General features: G+C 42.5%; 1 protein-coding gene across 2 annotated transcripts in view; it reads left to right on the top strand.

Moving 5' to 3' along the window:
- The window catches only part of CUNH10orf67 (chromosome unknown C10orf67 homolog), a 204,254-nt gene that overhangs the window by 172,617 nt on the left and 11,503 nt on the right, over positions 1–20,134 (top strand). For both annotated transcript variants that reach the window (XM_073676507.1, XM_073676506.1), the window contains 3 exons: positions 195–282; positions 2,205–2,279; positions 2,363–2,459. In XM_073676507.1, the coding sequence (XP_073532608.1) occupies positions 195–282; positions 2,205–2,279; positions 2,363–2,459 (260 nt within the window). The remainder of the gene's footprint in view (positions 1–194; positions 283–2,204; positions 2,280–2,362; positions 2,460–20,134) is intronic.

The following is a 20,134-nucleotide window of genomic DNA, read 5'->3' as shown; positions in this document are numbered from 1 at the left end:
CACGCTGAGTCCTCTAGAGCAGCAGCCACTCTTTATTCTTCTCTGACATCCTATTTCCTTATGGAGCAAGCCTTAAAATTGTGTCATCAAATGTAACCTCAATGCTCACATTCACGTTCTTACATATATGAAGTCCTTATCTTATCTATGTTGTATGTAATTTTATTTTTTATTTTTCTTTGCTGCTAATAAAGTTTCCACGCCATTAAAGATGAGATGTTCCTAAGGCAGTCCCTCCATCGGCAGGCCATGAACCTGCACAGGGTGTCCGTCAGTTACATGGTATGTATCAGATCTTATGTATGTACTATAGGCGTAATATTTGTAACAGGCATCTACTGTGTAGACCTAGAGTGACTGTCCAATTATGAGCTCAAAAATGTCTTGTAAATCAAGTCCTACATCCTACTATTTATTTTCTTCAAATTTTGCCCCTTTGCTTTTACTTATCTACATGACGGCAGAGTTGTGATCCGAGTGTGACACTGAGTCACTACTCATGGACAAGCCATGAGACAGGGTAGTCAGGAGGTCCGAGGTCAGATACCAGGAGGGCTTGTAGTACAGAGAGGCAGGACAAAGGAGACAAAGACGTGGTCAGGTAACAGTCCGAGGTCAAATGCCAGGAGGGTACGTCAAGACAAGGTAGTAAGACAAACGGATAGTCAGGGGCCAAGTCCAGGGTTAGGTACCTGAAGTCAGAGAGCATAAAGAGCAGAAGGGATAATCCACACGAATAGTCACAACAAATCCTAGGTCCGGCAACAAGATCAGAGAAAGACACAGAACAAGCACACACACCAAACAAAGATAAGCTACAACCGACACTGGACTGCTCACAGCTAGCCAGCTAAATAGCTAGCAAATAATTAAGGTCGGGAGGCACTTGGGGAGACGCCCGCAGGCTAGGCCAGATTAATCAGCAAGGCTGTCAATCAAAATGCTGACAGCCCAGCACGCCCAGCATCAGATTGAATGACTGGACTGTCACTCACAATACTGACAGTCCAGCACACTCCAGATCTCATAGAGCGGCTGAGCTGTCACTCACAGCATCCCTAGGCCACAATACCTGATGAATCCATGACACCGAGACTACAAGTTAGTTACAGTGCCTACAGGGAGTCTGAGGTCGTCTGAGACACGCCTCCTGTTTGTCCTGTTTGTCATTGGTTCAGATGACTCCTCTGTCCCTCCCCCTGCAGCTCTGCCTCCTCTGATTGGCTACTGTGTATAAGCAAGTATATAGGCTCCTTATTTTCCAACTTCTAGTTTCTAATGTCCCAAATCCATCAGTAATTGTGATCATGATTAGCTCAGTGTAGCCCCTCACATGTGATTTTGGTAGGGAGCACTACATCATTTTCCGAAATAATTAACTGGCCTATGAGGAAAGCACAGAGTCTGAGGAGAGCATTGATTGTTGAACACTATATTATTCTGTATTGAAAAAAAAACCAAGCAATGTGAACTGAGGTCTAAGATGGTAGACATGCAAGAAATAGGAGCATGTTCACACTAGCAAAAAGAAGCAAAACCTACAAAAGACAAAAATATATCTCATACCCTACCATCATTATATATAAATGTAAAGCAAAGTTGCATAATAAATATAGGGTACTTAGTGAACTATTTTTGATCAAAAAAAGTATACAAGCCGTCCCACCAGCGGCAAGGTGACCCTAAATTGGGACGGTACCTATACTGCCTATATTAAAAACCTTACTGTATATCAAAGTTGAAGTAATGCATATAAAAGGGTAGACAAATAGGACCGGGTCCCAACTCCAGACCACCTAGGCCCGTGGTAAGCTACATATATACCAATCAGCTCAACAAAGGGGATGCCACACCCTTAAATTGCACAGAATGCAAACAAGACAAAAAACCAAGCAATGTGAACTGAGGTCTAAGATGGTAGACATGCAAGAAATAGGAGCATGTTCACACTAGCAAAAAGAAGCAAAACCTACAAAAGACAAAAATATATCTCATACCCTACCATCATTATATATAAATGTAAAGCAAAGTTGCATAATAAATATAGGGTACTTAGTGAACTATTTTTGATCAAAAAAAGTATACAAGCCGTCCCACCAGCGGCAAGGTGACCCTAAATTGGGACGGTACCTATACTGCCTATATTAAAAACCTTACTGTATATCAAAGTTGAAGTAATGCATATTATTCTGTATTGGTTGCAGACAGATGGTGCCCTGGGAGCTGCCGCCACCGATCTTCCTGTACGGAATAATTCCTTTCTCCCTAGCATGCCTTTGGTATGTATATATGTTGTATTTCTCTATCTGTTAGTAAAGTGTAAAAAGTAGTTCATATTAATCCCTTTAACTCTCCAACGTAGCCACAAATCGGAGAGAAGCCACCCGCTGTGGTAACCAGGGCTGAATATCCCTCTAATTTAATGGATGCTTCCGAGCAAGATGTATTCACTGAGAATGGTGAGATGCAGACTAAAACTCAACTTTTTATGTTTTTTTGTTTTTTTTTTTATTTTATTATTTGTATGAAATGTATTTTTTATTGTATATTAATATCCATTTTTTTTATTTGTTTTAGTAATATATTGTATTTTTAGTTTAGTAATTAGTTTAATTTTTTGCACCTCTTTTGTAGAAGATATGTATCGTATAGAACTAAGGAATGACAGCAGCAGGAGATGAGTGTCCTGACCTTTTGGGAGGGCAGTGACTTGTCCATTTGTGATTGTTATTGAAGACCATATATTTAGTAAGAAGTATGCACAAGTCATGTTTATATATTTCCCTCTTTATGATGTGTGTGCAACCACTTGATCTTCCAAGGTTTTCAGCATTTTATCACATGTAGTTACATGTATTATTGTGGTCATAGAAAGGTATCTGCAGCACCATATGACTCACCCCCTGGGCCAGTGCTGTAGTGCGGCGCGCGTGCGCGCGGGGAATACCCGGAGCCGGATCCGATGGGGGTAGTAGTCTTCGTGTGGCGGTGACCCAGTCCGTGCCCAGGGTGGTCAAACTAAGTGGCAGTTATTGGTATGATGGTATTAGTGTCCGACTACGCCACCCGTTGAATGCGGCTATGAAGCCGCCGCTGCAGGGCAGTCCACTGAGGCCGGTGGTACGGATGTGCAGCGTGGATGGTATAACCCCCAACGGGAGGGGTATGGCCTCAGGGCAGAGGATGAGGTTGATGTTGGGATTGATGGTGTGGATGTCCCAGCACTAACGGTGCGACAAGGAAGCACGGAAACGCGAGGGTACAGTTCAGGGCCTTTACTGATGGTACAAGGCAAATTCCCCCGGGAGTACTGGCTAGTAGTTGGGGCCTGGTTAGTCTGCGAGTAAGCCGGAGTCCCCCTGGCCAGGTGGAGTTGTAGGCCTTCCCGTTAGTCTGTACCCTTCCTGGCTACCCTGCTTTTGGCGGTTACAAGTAGCCCACGTCCCTGGGTATACCGTGTGGTGCTCACCCGTATGGCTGGTGACCTGGGGCCTTCTGTTAGCCTCCGCTCTGGGATGGCGGTGCTGGTCCCTTCGTTGTGACTGAGCCTCCGGGCTTTTATGGCCAGAGGACCTGGAATCCCCTGCCGGATGGATTCTGCTGCTGGGTATATCTTAGTCCCCACAGCCTCGGACTCCTGTGTCCGGTTTTAGTACCTTCTCCCAGGGCGAGCTCTGCACAGCTCCAGCCCCTGGCGCTTCTCCTTGGCTCCTACAGAGCTCCTGAGGTCTATCTGTCCCTGTTTCTGCGTGTCCAGACCAGACTCCGTCTCTGTCTGGAACTCCTCTCACTAACCCTGCCTCAGCCCTAGGTTTATATAGGGGAAGTTCTTCCCCTCCCAGGACTGGGCAGGAGGTGTGGCATGCTTAGGATTCCTGCCCAGGAGACCTCCCACCTGCTCACAGACGTAATATTGCTATTACTGTGGAAACCAGACCCCTGGGGTGCCACACATACACTGCCTCTCCAAGATGCATTGGGGTCCATGTCACTCAAGCAACAGACAGAAAGGAAATATAACCCAAGAAGTGCTGAAGCTTCAGGATAAAAACACAAGAAAAAATGAAATGCTAAGAGTTTGTAAGTTTGGCGAAATGAGAGTTTGTGTAGGAACCAATTACTTTTTTCATATCGGAGATGCTGCATTAATCATCTGAATACGAAAGCCTCGGGGAAAAGTTGGGTTTTACAGGAAAAGTAGCGGCAACTGACTGGAAAAAGTATTTGTTTATGGCTTTCATCATATGTTTATGAATATGACAACATTTCCTACTCAATCAGCTTTGCCTCAATGAGACCATAAATTCACTGGTGATAATTTACTAAAATGGGCTAATTTTTAGACAATGTAAATTCAGACTGGACAGTCTTTGAACGAGCCAACTTTATCACACAGGCTCATGCCGGATGAGAAATCTGGTGCAGCATTAGAGGCAACATGCACAATGGATAGCTGTCAGCAGGACAGTGGTTTGGCTGATCACTTGACCGTCAGCTATCTCTCCCAATTCCTCCGTACACAGAAGAGCTTACTCTACCGAGCGTTCTTGTGTATTCTATAAGATCGCCACTTCCAGACTCCTGGAAGCGGCAATCTTGTATTTGCCTTTTTTGCTGCTGCATCACACTGTTGACTCATGTTCAGTCTATGATCTATTAGTATACCTAAGTCTTTTTCACATGTACTGTTGCTTAGCTCTATTCCTCCCATTCTGTATATGCTTTTTTCATTTTTATTGCCCAGATGTAGTACTTTGCATTTTTCCCTGTTAAAAACCATTCTGTTAGTTGCTGCCCACTGCTCCAGTTTATTTAGGTCTTTTTGAATCCTCTCTCTCTTCTCTAGTGTTAGCTATCGCTCCTAGCTTTGTGTCATCAGCAAATTTAATCAGTTTACCCTCAAGTCCTTCATCTAAATCATTGATAAAGATGTTGAACAATACAGGTCTCAGGACAGAGCTCTGTGGTTCCCCACTTGAGACATTCATCCAACTGTATGTGAAGCCATTTACGACCACTCTTTGAGTCCGATCACTAAGCCAGTTATGAATCCACCTAACAGTTGCCTTGTCCATTCCATACTTAGTCATTTTTTCAATAAGGATGGTGTGAGATACTTTGTCAAATGCTTTGCTGAAGTCAAGATATACTATATCTACAGCATTTCCCTGATCCACCCAGTCAGTGATTTTGTCATAGAAGGAAATTAAGTTAGTCTGACATGACTTGTTAGTTACAAACCCATGCTGACTCTTGTTAATCACTTCATTCTTATCCAGGTACTTACATACATGTTGTTTAATAATTTGTTCAAAGATCTTTCCTGGTATAGAAGTCAGACTCACCGGCCTATAGTTCCCTGGGTCCACCTTCTTCCCCTTTTTGAAGATAGGAACAACATTTGCTCTTCTCCAGTCTTCTGGGACTTCTCCTGTTCTCCAAGAATTTTCAAAGATTATGGAGAGTGGTTCTAAAATTTCTTCTACGATCTCCTTCAGTGCTCTGGGGTGTAATTCATCTGGACCTGGAGACTTGAACTCATTTATGTTAGCTAAATATTCCCTCACAATCTACAGATAACCTGGATTCTTCTATTCCTTTAATAGGACAGTGAAGATCAATTGATGTACACAAAAAGAAAAAGTGGGCACTGCTGGGGAATAATAATCACAAATAGAAAGGGATGCTACAGTATCCTGATGTAAAGACACAAAATTATTCGGAAGAAAAAGACTCAGGATATGTAACCATGCACACCCAATGTTGGAAAAGTGAAAAAAATCTTTATTACATGATTACATTTAGACAACAAAAGAAAAAATTTTTAAAAGCATTTAAAACAGACAAAAACATGTGCAATCTTCATATGGGGGAATTCATGATAATAATATGCAGAAAAATAGCAATAAACCCCACTATGTTATGTGCCACAGGTATATTTTACATCACTTATATAACATTCGATTAATGTAGACCAACTAAGCAACCCTGGTATAAATAGCACGGCACAACCAGTCAAAATATGTGTTTATGACAAAGCAAACCCCCCTAAATAATATAAGTGAATCAAGGAATGAGTAGGAGAGATGGTCTATTGGCAATGGGGGCCCATATTTTAGAGGTATTGGCCAGATTGTGTCACCAAAGTCATATATGACGTGGCACAGTTGATCCAAATATAAATAACAAGCCAGGCATTCCTGAGTGGTCAAGTCAAGAAAATAAGTAAATAAAAAATATATGGAAGAATAATGACCTGCTGGCACCAGAGACCCTACGCGTTACGCTGCTCAGACGCAGCTTCGTCAGGGTTATGCTGCTCAGACCTCTAAATACCTCTAAAATATGGGCCCCCATTGCCAATAGACCATCTCTCCTACTCATTCCTTGATTCACTTATATTATTTAGGGGGGTTTGCTTTGTCATAAACACATATTTTGACTGGTTGTGCTGTGCTATTTATAGCCAGGGTTGCTTAGTTGGTCTACATTAATCGAATGTTATATAAGTGATGTAAAATATACCTGTGGCACATAACATAGTGGGGTTTATTGCTATTTTTATGCATATTATTATCATGAATTCCCCCATATGAAGATTGCACATGTTTTTGTCTGTTTTAAATGCTTTTAAAAAATGTTTCTTTTGTTGTCTAAATGTAATCATGTAATAAAGATTTTTTTCACTTTTCCAACATTGGGTGTGCATGGTTATATATCCTGAGTCTTTTTCTTCCGAATAATTTTGAAGATCAATTGATGTTACATTTTTTTCTGAGAGAAAACTGATGCAAAATAGGAATTAAAAAGTTCGGCCTTCTCAACATCCTTTCTTACTATTTCACCATTTTCATCCTGTAAAAATCCTATAGCATCTTTGACTTTTCTTTTACTTTTGACATACCCCCAAAATCCTTTTTTATTGCTTTTGACATCTCTTGCAAGCCTTAATTCATTGTCAGCTTTAGCTAACCTGATACGTGCCCTACAGGTTCTGCAGACTGCATTATAATCTTCTTAATATACAGTTATATGAAAAAGTTTGGGCACCCCTATTAATCTTAAGCTTAATGTTTTATAAAAATTGGTGTTTTTGCAACAGCTATTTCAGTTTGATATATGTAATAACTGTTGTAATGTTTCTGCCTTGAAATGAGGTTTATTGTATTAACAGAAAATGTGCAATCTGCATTCAAACAAAATTTGACAGGTGCATAAGTATGGGCACCTCACCAGAAAAGTGACATTAATATTTAGTAGATCCTCCTTTTGCAAAAATAACAGCCGCTAGTCGCTTCCTGTAGCTTTTAATGAGTTCCTGGATCCTGGATGAAGGTATTTTTGACCATTCCTCTTTACAAAACAATTCCAGTTCAGTTAAGTTTGATGGTCGCCGAGCATGGACAGCCCTCTTCAAATGATCCCACAGATGTTCAATGATATTCAGGTCTGGGGACTGGGATGGCCATTCCAGAACATTGTAATTGTTCCTCTGCATGAATGCCTGAGTAGATTTGGAGCGGTGTTTTGGATTATTGTCTTGCTGAAAGATCCATCCCCTGCGCAGCTTCAACTTTATCACTGATTCTTGAACATTATTGTCAAGAATCTGCTGATACTGAGTGGAATCCATGCGTCCCTCAACTTTAACAAGATTCCCGGTGCCGGCATTGGCCACACAGCCCTAAAGCATGATGGAACCTCCACCAAATTTTACTGTGGGTAGCAAGTGTTTTTCTTGGAATGCTGTGTTTTTTTGCCGCCATGCATAACGTCTTTTTGTATGACCAAACAACTCAATCTTGGTTTCATCAGTCCACAGGACCTTCTTCCAAAAAGAAATTGGCTTCTCCAAATGTGATTTTGCATACCTCAGCCGACTCTGTTTGTGGCGTGCTTGCAGAAACGGCTTCTTTCGCATCACTCTCCCATACAGCTTCTCCTTGTGCAAAGTGCGTTGTATAGTTGACCGATGCACAGTGACACCATCTGCAGCAAGTTGATGCTGCAGCTCTCTGGAGGTGGTCTGAGGATTGTCCTTGACTGATCTCACCATTCTTCTTCTCTGCCTTTCTGATGTTTTTCTTGGCCTGCCACTTCTGGCCTTAACAAGAACTGTCCCTGTGTTCTTCCATTTCCTTACTATGTTCCTCACAGTGGAAACTGACAGGTTAAATCTCTGAGACAGCTTTTTGTATCCTTCCCCTGAACAACTATGTTGAATAATCTTTGTTTTCAGATCATTTGACAGTTGTTTTGAGGAGCCCATGATGCCACTCTTCAGAGGAGATTCAAACAGGAGACCAACTTGCAAGTGGCCATTTTAAGTAGCTTTTCTCATGATTGCATACACCTGGCTATGAAGTTCAAAGCTCAATGAGGTTACAAAACCAAAAAATGTGCTTTAGTAAGTCAGTAAAAAGTAGGTAGGAGTATTTAAAACAAGAAAATGATAAGGGTGCCCATACTTATGCACCTGTCAAATTTTGTTTGAATGCAGATTGCACATTTTCTGTTAGTACAATAAACCTCATTTCAAGGCAGAAACATTACTGTGTCCAACAGTTATTACATATATCAAACTGAAATAGCTGTTGCAAAAACACCAATTTTTATAAAACATTAAGCTTAAGATTAATAGGGGTGCCCAAACTTTTTCATATAACTGTATGCCTCCCTCTTTCCATTTGATAAACATTTCTTTCTTTCTTTTTAGCATGTGTTTAAGTTCTGTGTTCATCCATCCTGGTTTCCTTAAATGCTTCCCATTCTTCCTACTTTTCGGGATTGTTAACGATTGTGCTTTGAGAATCTCATTTTTAAAAATTTCCCATCCTTCCTGGACATTTTTGTCCTTAAGGACATCCAGCCATTGGATTCCTCCTTTTCTCTTTCTGAGTCGCTTAAAATCTGCCTGTCTGAAATCTAACCTTGAAGTTTGAGTCTTCACATGTCTTCCTCCTCTAGTTATCCAAAATTCTATAATAGCATGATCGCTGCCTCCTAGGGTCCCAGCCACTTTTACCTCCTCAACCATTTCCTCCTTGTTTATAAGGATTAGATCCAAAGTAGCAGATCCCCTTGTTTTCTCCCCTACCTTTTGGAAGATAAAGTTGTCAGCAAGAGAGGATAAGAATTTGCTTGACCTGTTAGTTTTACTTGAGAGAGATTCCCAACAATTGTCTGGATAGTTGAAGTCTCCCATGACCACTACGTCATATTTTTTGGAGAACTTGGTCATTTGATACATAAAGAGTTCATCCATATCTTCAGCTTGCCCAGGTGGCCTGTAGTAAATGCCTACAATGGTGTCCTTTCCGTTGTTCTCTCCTTGTATTCTTACCCAAACAGTTTCCACAGAACTCCCAGTCTCTGAAGCTTCAGGCCATGTGCCCATGTAGCTTTCTTGTAGCGTTTTTGCGGCGTTTTTACAGCTGCGAAAACGCTTGTAAAACTGTCTGCCATGCAAAGCAATGTGAATTCGGATGTGCTGTGCACATGATGCGCTAATTAGCGCGCCGAATTCGCATTGCATTGCAAAACGCAGCATGACCATTTCTACCGCGATTACGCTGCAAATTCGCGGCCATTGAGGAACATTGAAACGCAGCAAACCCGCAGGTATATGTGGATTTGCTGCGTTTCAATTAAATTCAATGGCCGCGAATTTGCAGCGTAATCGCGGTGCGTGTGGTACCCGGGATGAAGAGGAGACTACAACTCCTCTTCATCCCGGCTACAACGCGGTGAAAAAAAGAAATAAAAAAGTTAAAAATAAGCAAAACCTGTATACTCACCTCTCCGGCGGCCCCCGGTCTGCTCCCGGCCACGTCCTCTCTCCTTGGCGTCCCGCGGTGTACTGTCAGGACCTGCGGTGACGTCATTTAGTCACCTGATGGTCACGCGACCGCTGACGTCGGCGGTCAGGTGATGGTCGCATGACCTTCACCTGACTAAATGACGTCACCGCAGGTCCTGACAGTACACTGCGGGACGCTGAAGAGAGAGGATGCGGCCGGGAGCAGACTGGAGGAGACCGGAGAGGTGAGTATACAGGTTTTTTTTTATTTTTAACGTTTTAATTCTCTTTTTTTTTTACTATAGATGCTGCATTTAAAGCATCAGTTGTTCACACATTATAAATCCATGCCGGTTGCATGGATTTATAGTGTGTGGCCAACTTGTTAAGCATTTTTCCAAGTGATGCTCAAAATCGCTTGGAAAACTGCTTGAAAAAACGCATGCAAAAACACAGGTAAAAACGCTGGAAAAACACTTCTCTCTGGCAGAAAAAACGCATGTAAATCTTCATGCGTTTTTCTCTGCCAGAGAGAGGCAAAAACGCTCTACATCAAATCTGCTACGTGGGCACATAGCCTCAATCTCTGTGCAGATATACGCTTTTCTAACATACAATGCGACACCTCCTCCTCGTTTATCAAGTCTGTTTCTTGCAAATAAGTTGAATCCTTAAGCATGGTGGAAGAATGTAGTCAGATCCGCAGCAAAATCCACTTATAAGGCTATGTGCCCACGATGCAGAAATGCTCAGGATTTTTTCCTGAGCGTTTCTGCATCTCCTTGGCAGAAAAAAACAGATACGGATTGTACATGCGTTTTTCCTGCCAGGGACATGCGGCTGTCAAGCGTTCTTCACTTGCATTTCCGCATGCGGGTTGACAAGCGCTTTCCAAGCGATTTTAGCATCACTTGGAAAGTGCTTGACAACTTGGTCACACTATATAAATCCATGCAACCGGCATGGATTTATATAGTGTGACCCGAGAGAATGGTAAAAAATAAAAAAATAAACCTATACTTACCCTCTGATGGCCCCCGCAGTCTTGCTGCGCTCCTGTGCTGGCTGCCGGCAGATCGCGGTGCCCTGTACTGAAGGACCTGCCGTCACATGACTGTGACGTCAGCGCAGGTCCTACAGCCCTTCGTGATCTGCCGGCAAGCACAGAGAAGGAGTACGGGGGCCGTCGGAAGATGAATATAATCTTTATTTTTTATTTTATTCTTTTTTTTACAGGTTCTATGGTACCCGGGTCCGGAGGAGAGTCTCCTGTCCTCCACACCCGGGTACCATCCGCACATTAGAATGCATGGAATGCGCATCTGCAGATGCAGTGATGCGGATTACATGCGTTCCAATGCAAGTCAATGGCGGCGAAAACGCAGCATTTCTGCAAAATTAATGGACATGCTGCGGAATTTTGTGCGCAGCATAAACGCTGCGGAAAAATCCGCAGCATGGGCATTGACATTGCGGCTTGTCATTGGGGACCATGGGGGGCGGATTACCAAGCGTTTCCCAAGCGTTTACTCTGCGGAAATTCCGCAGCATAAACGTTTGGAAAACGCATAGTGGGCACACAGCCTAAAAAGTACTTATTGAGCTGCAAAAACCCTCAGCAAATACGTGATGTGTGAATCTAAATCTGCGGCCGTCACTTTATAACCATTTTCTATAAATTTTCGTCATTTTTCTAACAATGAGATTCTCAAACAAAAAGACGGTAATAAGTATGTGCCTTTTACTTTCCTGATTTCTTACACATTATAGAGTAAAGGATCTAATTATATTACAGTCATGTTTGTCATAAAATTAATTTAACTGTCATAATATATAAAATCTTTGGAAAATGTGGGTTTTTAACACTCCCAGTAGTTTACTAGACACTGAGAAGTAATTAGAATTTCTCAAGTTTTTGCTGGACATAATTATACTTCTCTCCTGCCGTGCAGCAGTGAGTGGGCTACTAGCCATGTGTGGGGGGCTACAGAATTAATTATACATTTTCTTCTGCTTCACTAAGCCCTCCCCTACAATAACATACTGTAACACAGATGATTGGGATTTTCTATTAACGGCATTATTAAGGGCACAATAGATTATGCAAATATGGTCACATTTACGCGCAGAAATGTGGTTTTGTGTGTGACGCGTAATCCCAGGACACTGCACCAAGAACTGAGCTATTTTAGCTGTATCCCTGCACATATCCCCTGTTTAGAGGGATTTTCCTGTGCTTGGAGGGGCTGTCTGGCATCAGAAACCTACATTTTAATGCACTGTTGGTGAATAGGTTTATTTTTTTGAGGCAGTCAAAAAAGACAAGATTTCTAGTGGAAACTGATTCAGGAAAAGCTCCTTTTTTTAGGGAGTTTTTGTAGGAGGTTTTTGTTTCATGAAGCTGTTTTGCAAAGTTTTTGGCTATGTGCAGACGACATCTTTCTTAGGGAGTTTCAGCCATGGAAATCGCCTGAAAACCCATCAAAAAATGTTCAAAAGAGCAAACATATGCATGTCTACGGAAAAATGACACTTCTGTGCTTACGTTCAGTCTTTTGTTACTTCCTTTAATCGCTTCAGGGTTCGGAAACGCTGGAGCGGTTAATAGAAGAAGTGACATGACCCTTCTGGCGTTTTCCTCTCTTAAAATTCTCTCTACTTTACGATACAAGTCAATGGGAAAGCTCAAAAGACGCCTGGATGTTTTTTTGAAGTCCTTTGCCATCGTTTTTGCTAGCGGTTTCTTCATTGGAGTAAAAAAAAAATGACCGGAAAACTACAGTAAAAAAGGCTTTGTAAAAACCATGGGAAAAGGCTCCAAAAAGCTGTAATCGGAAAAAAAGTTTGATAAACGCTTAGGAAATAACCAAAAAAACTAAAGTCGCTTCAAGAATGAAAAACGTAGTTTCCTGAAACATCTTCTGCTTGGAAAACTTGTCGTGTTCACCTGAGTTTATAAGACGTGTGCACAAAGCCTCTCAAGCAGTTTTGCAAAAAAAAAAAATTCTGCAGAGTTTTTACCGCTTTTTGTTTGGACATTGCGTAGTTTGGAGCATTTTTCCATCAGGCAATGCTTCAAATCAGTGACATACACTTTCTTTTTTCCTACCTGTTGTTTTTCAAAAGCAGAAGTGAAAGAAAAGTGTGCAAAAACGAGTCACATGAACAGTAAGGTTTTTTTTACAATAGGTAAGAATAAGAAGAGTGTTTCAAAGCTTTTTGAGCGCTTTTTCAGGTGCCTTACGGAGTGGATCTCCTCTAAAAGACTCCTAAAAAAACCTCCATGTGAACATAGCCTTAGAGTGGAGAGACCCATATAGGACCCAATAACCAGACTGTAGGGTGATTACAAAGGGCAGTCACTGTGGAGGACCCTGTCTGTTCTTTAAGGACATGCACAGGCCATTCACTTCTATAGGGACAGCTTTCTTCTCTTGTGGTGAGTCTGTAGGGTAATTCATCTCATGCTGCTTGGTTCTCAGTTTATAGCTAATTGGTCCCAGCATTAGTGCACCCTATAACTAAAGGCCCTTTTACGTGGACCAACAATGAATTGAACACTTGTAGCGGATCATGGGCCCTATAGTAGTGACCAGCTTGTATCTCATCCATATAGTTTGTATGCTACAATGAATGAAAATATGAACTAAGCGAGCCCTGATCAACAAACTGTATAGTCGATCAACGCTCGCCCGGGTCATGAAATCTACTTGTGCAAACTGATTTTTTTTAGGTTTTTTTTTTTTTTTTTTGCAGTCGAGACTTTTTTCTTTACGTTTTATGTACACGTCTTTATATTTATACTGTATACATTTTAATTACACAATTGTTCTCAAAGAAATGAAAGAGATCACCAAAGATCTCTGAGGAACTTTTTTGATCATTTTTTTTCCACTGGAACTGGGGTTATCCATAGAAGCCCCAGTTACAGGGAAAAACAGCCCACTTCAGTGTCATAAGTCACTGGTAAAGCTGATCTTGGTCTGTTCGGTCTCGATGCTTTTGTACACTACATAGTGCTCACTGAGTGTTATGTAGCCGATAAAGTAGAATACAGAAGCAGTAATAAACCACTTCTGTCTTCTCCCCTGGTTACCTGGCTGTGTTTGACAGATGGAGACCCGACCTATTCCTACTAGATTGCAGGAGCTTTAACTCTTCTGTGTAAATTTACAGTAGTGTGAGGTTAAAGCCCAGAATCAAGCACAGTAAATTTATATCGCTTGGTCCTTATGAGGTTTAAAAGGGCCGTACAGTTTTTATCTAAAAAAAAGTGAGCCAAGGCTGCGTTTCTGCTGCTCCTCACTAGGCCGTGTTGGCGGGGTGACATCATGTCTACAACTCATGACCACTACATCCAATCTCTGGGCTCAACGATGATGTTAATGCAGAAGCCAGTGATTGATTGCCGTGGTCACGTGACGTCAACGCTGCTGGCCTTTCAATGATGACCAGTAGGGAGCATCAGGGCACTGGAGTTGCAGGGACTTCAGTTGGCACCATTTTGTTTAATGAAATCAGATTACCCCTTGGTTTTATCCACCTTAATTATTTGAAAAGTAATAAAGTAGATCATTAGAATAAAGATTATAGAGAATTGATCATTTTTGCATGTCCGGTGCATGAAGCCCAGAATGCATAGACCAAAAACTACCAAGTGGACATGATGTAATCAACAGCCAAGACTCGAAATGCAGTTTCATCGGCAGACTCCGCACCCTGTGTGTACATCCATAGTAGTAGACTTCACTAAAACCACAGTGATAAAGACACTTAGCCAAAGATACAGAATAGAGAATCCCCTATATGCAGAACAGAATATCCCCTATATAAATCTATATTTTGGTTATTCTTATGGAAATCCTCGTCTTCAGTATTTGGGGTCATTAACTGCTTAACAAACTTCACTTGAATCTATGTACTTAAGAAGACCTTTCTCACAGTCCTGTAATTTGGCTTTATTGACTTAATGATCATTAAGACCCTCCTTAATGAGCTGAAAAGACACGAATCCTAAAGATAAAGTCCTTAAAGTAACAGTGATCCCAGTGATCCTTTACTGGTTTGTCAGTAGAAGAAAGCTCAAACAGCAGTATCTGATGCACAGAAGTCACATATCATCCCAGCAGATTACATTGTTTTCTCTTTCTTAACACATTCCCACTGATAACGGCGGTGGTGCGGGGTGTGGGGGTGACGGGAGTCATGTTTTCTCCCAAATATTTTCTATTCTGCTCTAAATTGAAGGGATTGGAACAATGTAAGAAATTATATAATCTCCACTACACCCATGACCAATTTACTTCATTAGTGACCATTAAAGGGCTCGTCCAGATAAAAAAAAAATAGTTAAGTAGGCTTAAATGAGTAAATTATGCAACTTACTAATATACTTAAAGCAACCCCAGTTTTCATTTAGAAACTCCAGTCCCAACAGGTTTTCTTTCCAGTTTGTGCCCTTTGCAGAACTGTGATTCCTGTGTTGGCACAAGACCCTCAGCTGTGTGTGAAGTGGATCAACTGACTGCTTATTTCACTAGATAAGTCAGCCCCCTTCTCTATTAATTTCAACTCCTAAGCCAGGCCCCTTCTCTGTTCATTTCAGTTCCTAAGCCAGCCCCCTTCTCTGTTCATTTCAGTCCTAAGCCAGCCCCCTTCTCTGTTCATTTCAGTTCCTAAGCCAGTCCCCTTCTCTGTTCATTTCAGTTCCTAAGCCAGCCCCCTTCTCTGTTCATTTCAGTTCCTAAGCCAGCCCCCTTCTCTGTTCATTTCAGTTCCTAAGCCAGTCCCCTTTTCTGTTCATTTCAGTTCCTAAGCCAGTCCTCTTCTCTGTTCATTTCAGTTCCTAAGCCAGTCCCCTTTTCTGTTCATTTCAGTTCCTAAGCCAGTCCCCTTCTCTGTTCATTTCAGTTCCTAAGCCAGCCCCCTTCTCTGTTCATTTCAGTTCCTAAGCCAGCCTCCTTTTCTGTTCATTTCAGTTCCTAAGCCAGCACCCTTCTCTGTTCATTTCAGTTCCTAAGCCAGCCTCCTTCTCTGTTCATTTCAGTTCCTAAGCCAGTCCCCTTTTCTGTTCATTTCAGTTCCTAAGCCAGCCCCCTTCTCTGTTCATTTCAGTTCCTAAGCCAGCCCCCTTCTCTGTTCATTTCAGTTCCTAAGCCAGTCCCCTTTTCTGTTCATTTCAGTTCCTAAGCCAGTCCCCTTCTCTGTTCATTTCAGTTCCTAAGCCAGTCCCCTTTTCTGTTCATTTCAGTTCCTAAGCCAGTCCCCTTCTCTGTTCATTTCAGTTCCTAAGCCAGCCCCCTTCTCTGTTCATTTCAGTTCCTAAGCCAGCCTCCTTTTCTGTTCATTTCAGTTCCTAAGCCAGCCCCCTTCTCTGTTCATTTCAGTTCCTAAGCCAGCCTCCTTCTCTGTTCATTTCAGTTCCTAAGCCAGTCCCCTTTTCTGTTCATTTCAGTTCCTAAGCCAGCCCCCTTCTCTGTTCATTTCAGTTCCTAAGCCAGCCTCCTTTTCTGTTCATTTCAGTTCCTAAGCCAGCCCCCGTCTCTGTTCATTTCAGTTCCTAAGCCACCCAGGTTTTCTGTCTGTACAGTCAGGTAGCCTCCCTCACACACTGCTCTGCTTCTTTGTTGGATGCAAACTGGAAAAGGATCTGCTCAGACCCGCTCGGGGCCTAACAAGCAGAGGTTGCGGTCGGACCCGTGCAGTTGAGGGGCCCGCCGACACCTGCACAAACTTCAACTGGATGTGCATTCTCGGACACACATTCAGCTAAAGTGTATTGCGGCGCAGAGGCCCGTTGGGTCCGTGTACGGCAAAATACGATGCCGACCAATCAGAGGCCAACAGCTAAAGTCTGCTTGCACGTGACTAGGGGTGCATGGCAGTGACCTCTTGTGCTCCCGTCGCTTGCATGTTGAAGTCAGCTGCTGGCTTCAGAAGAGGACACCGCGTGGCGGGGGAGCTGAGGGAAGGTGAGTATAATTGTTTATTTTTTTCTATGCATTAAAGATTAGCGGCAGAATGGGGGACATACAGTGCCTACAAGTAGTATTCAACCCCCTGCAGATTTAGCTGGTTGACACATGCGGAATTAACTTGGCATTGTGACATTTGTACTGTAGATCAGTCTGGAAGTGGGAAATGCACTGCAGAAAATTTTGTTTTTGTTTTTTAAAACGTAAAAAGTTAATTCAGAGTGTCATTTATTATTCAACCCCTCAAACCACAAGAATTCTGTTTGGTCCCCCTAAAGTATTAAGAAGTAGTTCAGGCACCAAGAATAATGAGCTTCACATGTGTGGATTAAAGATCTCTTTTGCCAGCCTTTTCTGACTATTTAAGACCCTCCCCAAACTTGTGAACAGCACTCAGACATGGTCAACATGGGAAAGACAAAGGAGCATTCCAAGGCCATCAGAGACAAGATCGTGGAGGGTCACAAGGCTGGCAAGGGGTACAAAACCCTTTCCAAGGAGTTGGGCCTACCTGTCTCCACTGTTGGGAGCATCATCCGTAAGTGGAAGGCTTATGGAACTACTGTTAGCCTTCCACGGCCAGGACAGCCTTTGAAAGTGTCCTCCCGTGCCGAGGCCAGGCTTGTCCGAAGAGTCAAGGGTAACCCAAGGACAACAAGGAAGGAGCAGCGGGAAGATCTCATGGCAGTGGGGACATTGGTTTCAGTCAATACCATAAGTAACGTACTCCACCGCAATGGTCTCCATTCCAGACGAGCCCGTAAGGTACCTTTACTTTCAAAGCGTCATGTCAAGGCTCGTCTACAGTTTGCTCATGATCACTTGGAGGACTCTGAGACAGACTGGTTCAAGGTTCTGTGGTCTGATGAGACCAAGATCGAGATCTTTGGTGCCAACCACACAGGTGACATTTGGAGACTGGATGGCACTGCATACGACCCCAAGAATACCATCCCTACAGTCAAGCATGGTGGTGGCAGCATCATGCTGTGGGGCTGTTTCTCTGCCAAGGGGCCTGGCCATCTGGTCCGCATCCATGGGAAGATGGATAGCACGGCCTACCTGGAGATTTTGGCCAAGAACCTCCGCTCCTCCATCAAGGATCTTAAGATGGGTCGTAATTCCATCTTCCAACAAGACAACGACCCAAAGCACACAGCCAAGAAAACCAAGGCCTGGTTCTATAGGGAAAAAGTCAAGGTGTTGGAGTGGCCTAGTCAGTCTCCTGACCTTAACCCAATTGAAAACTTGTGGAAGGAGCTCAAGAATAAAGTCCACATGAGACACCCAAAGAACCTAGATAACTTGGAGAAGATCTGCATGGAGGAGTGGGCCAAGATAACTCCACAGACCTGTGCCGGCCTGATCAGGTCTTATAAAAGACGATTATTAGCTGTAATTGCAAACAAGGGTTATTCCACAAAATATTAAACATAGGGGTTGTATAATAATTGACCCACACTTTTATGTTTAAAATTTAATAAAATTCAACTGAGCAACATAACTTTTTGGTTTGTAAGATTTATGCTTCTGTTCATAAATCCTACTCTCGTTTGCAGTTTGAAGGCTCTAACTTATTTGCATCTTATCAAACCAGCTAAATCTGCAGGGGGTTGAATACTACTTGTAGGCACTGTATACCATAATGGGAGATATATATACCAGGATGGGGCCCAGGCTAAGGGACATATATACCAGGATGGGGTCATATATATCAGGATGGGGCCAGGATGAGGGACTTATATACCAGGATGGGTGATATATATACCAGGATGAGGGACATACAGTTTATACCAGGATGGGGGATATATATACCAGAATGGGGCCCAGGCTAAGGGACATATATACCAGGATGGGGTCATATATACCAGGATGGGACCAGAATGAGAGAGTTATATACCAGGATGGGTGATATATATACCAGGATGAGGGACATATGTGCCAGGATGGAAGACACATATATATACCAGGATGGGGGGGGCCCAGTTTAAATCTTGCACCGGGGCCCATCGGACTCTAGTTATGCCACTGGACCCGAGATCGAATCTTGAAAGCATAAAGAAAATGATTTTTATGTATGTCATTGATTACCTTTACTTGTTAAATTTGTACTAAGTTTCAGTCTGCAATTTTCATTCCTTCATTTATTTTCAGACTCCCTGATATGCAGCATGCAGCCTGATCCAAGTTACAAATTTTTCTTTCCCCCAGTAATATACCCTGGATGTGAGATCTGTGGGTGTCCAGGATACACCTGTCCTTATTAGCTCATTTGTCAGCAGTACTTCTGTCCTACACATTTCCTCTTCATGTGCTTTCCTCCTTTTCTATAACTTGTTTTTTTTCCCCTCCCTGAGACTGTACTTACTTTCCCCTCTCTCCACATTGTAGAGATCTGTGTACACCCCTTTCCTTGCTGCTATCTCTAACTCTAAGAGAAGGGAGGAGAGAGCATAGAGTAATGAGGAACAGGAGTTCTGCTGAATTCGTATTAGTTTTGCAAAAGCAAGCAGCTAGATACAGAACTTACAGACATTCTACAGCTGCAAAGTGGTAGAACATTTTTAATGAAGGATATTGCTTAGTTGCTTAGCATTTAGGAAGCAAGTAAACAAGTAGAACATTATTTTTACAGTGTAAATAGTCTGTAAGTTTAATTCTGAGGGGTACTCCGAACACGAACATTTTGAAATATCCACAGAATATGCCATAAACATGTGTCAGATAGATCCCACTGTTTGTGAAGATCATGAACCCCCATCCCATCTTGGCTGACACATTCCAGAGGCGACGCCGCTCTGCTGTTCACGTAACGCTGAAACGTGAACGAGGAGAACTGTGCACATGTGCTGCTCCCTCCCATTCATTCTCCTCCTGGATACAGTAGGCTGGTCGGGAGACCTCCATTTTCCATACAGATAATGGGAACATAACTAGATCAGTGTATCTTTTTTACAGCTATATTCACTTGTCAAACTTAAGGTAAAAAAAATAAGGAATACCATGGAAAAACAAGGATCAGTTGCATTGTATTCCCTTGGCGCTCCATTGGTGTCTATCTGTAACTAATAGGAATGATGGCTGAGTGCACAATTGTTATTGAAAATGAGCATTTGGGCTTTTTATCTTATTTTTTTATGAGCTGTAAAGCTTAGGGCACCACAGACCAACCTCAAAAGACAAGGAAACCTGATATACCGGCAGGTTGGCTAAGTAGATGAGTTAGCGATACTTTCTGTACTATTATTATAACCGCCGTGGAGTCGATCTTGAGCTGTGGCGACTTGATGGATGAACTCTTTGTAGGAAGATGGATCTTGTGCAAGCCTAGATAGGTCCACCAGCGTCTTCTCCGCCGTTA

Source organism: Phyllobates terribilis, unplaced genomic scaffold (genome assembly GCF_046119375.1).
Source record: "Phyllobates terribilis strain yellow unplaced genomic scaffold, ASM4611937v1 Scaffold_4__5_contigs__length_816908805, whole genome shotgun sequence".
Lineage (NCBI taxonomy): Eukaryota > Metazoa > Chordata > Amphibia > Anura > Dendrobatidae > Phyllobates > Phyllobates terribilis.
The sequence above is the reverse complement of the archived record's forward strand: the minus strand, read 5'-3'. Positions and strand labels throughout refer to the sequence as shown.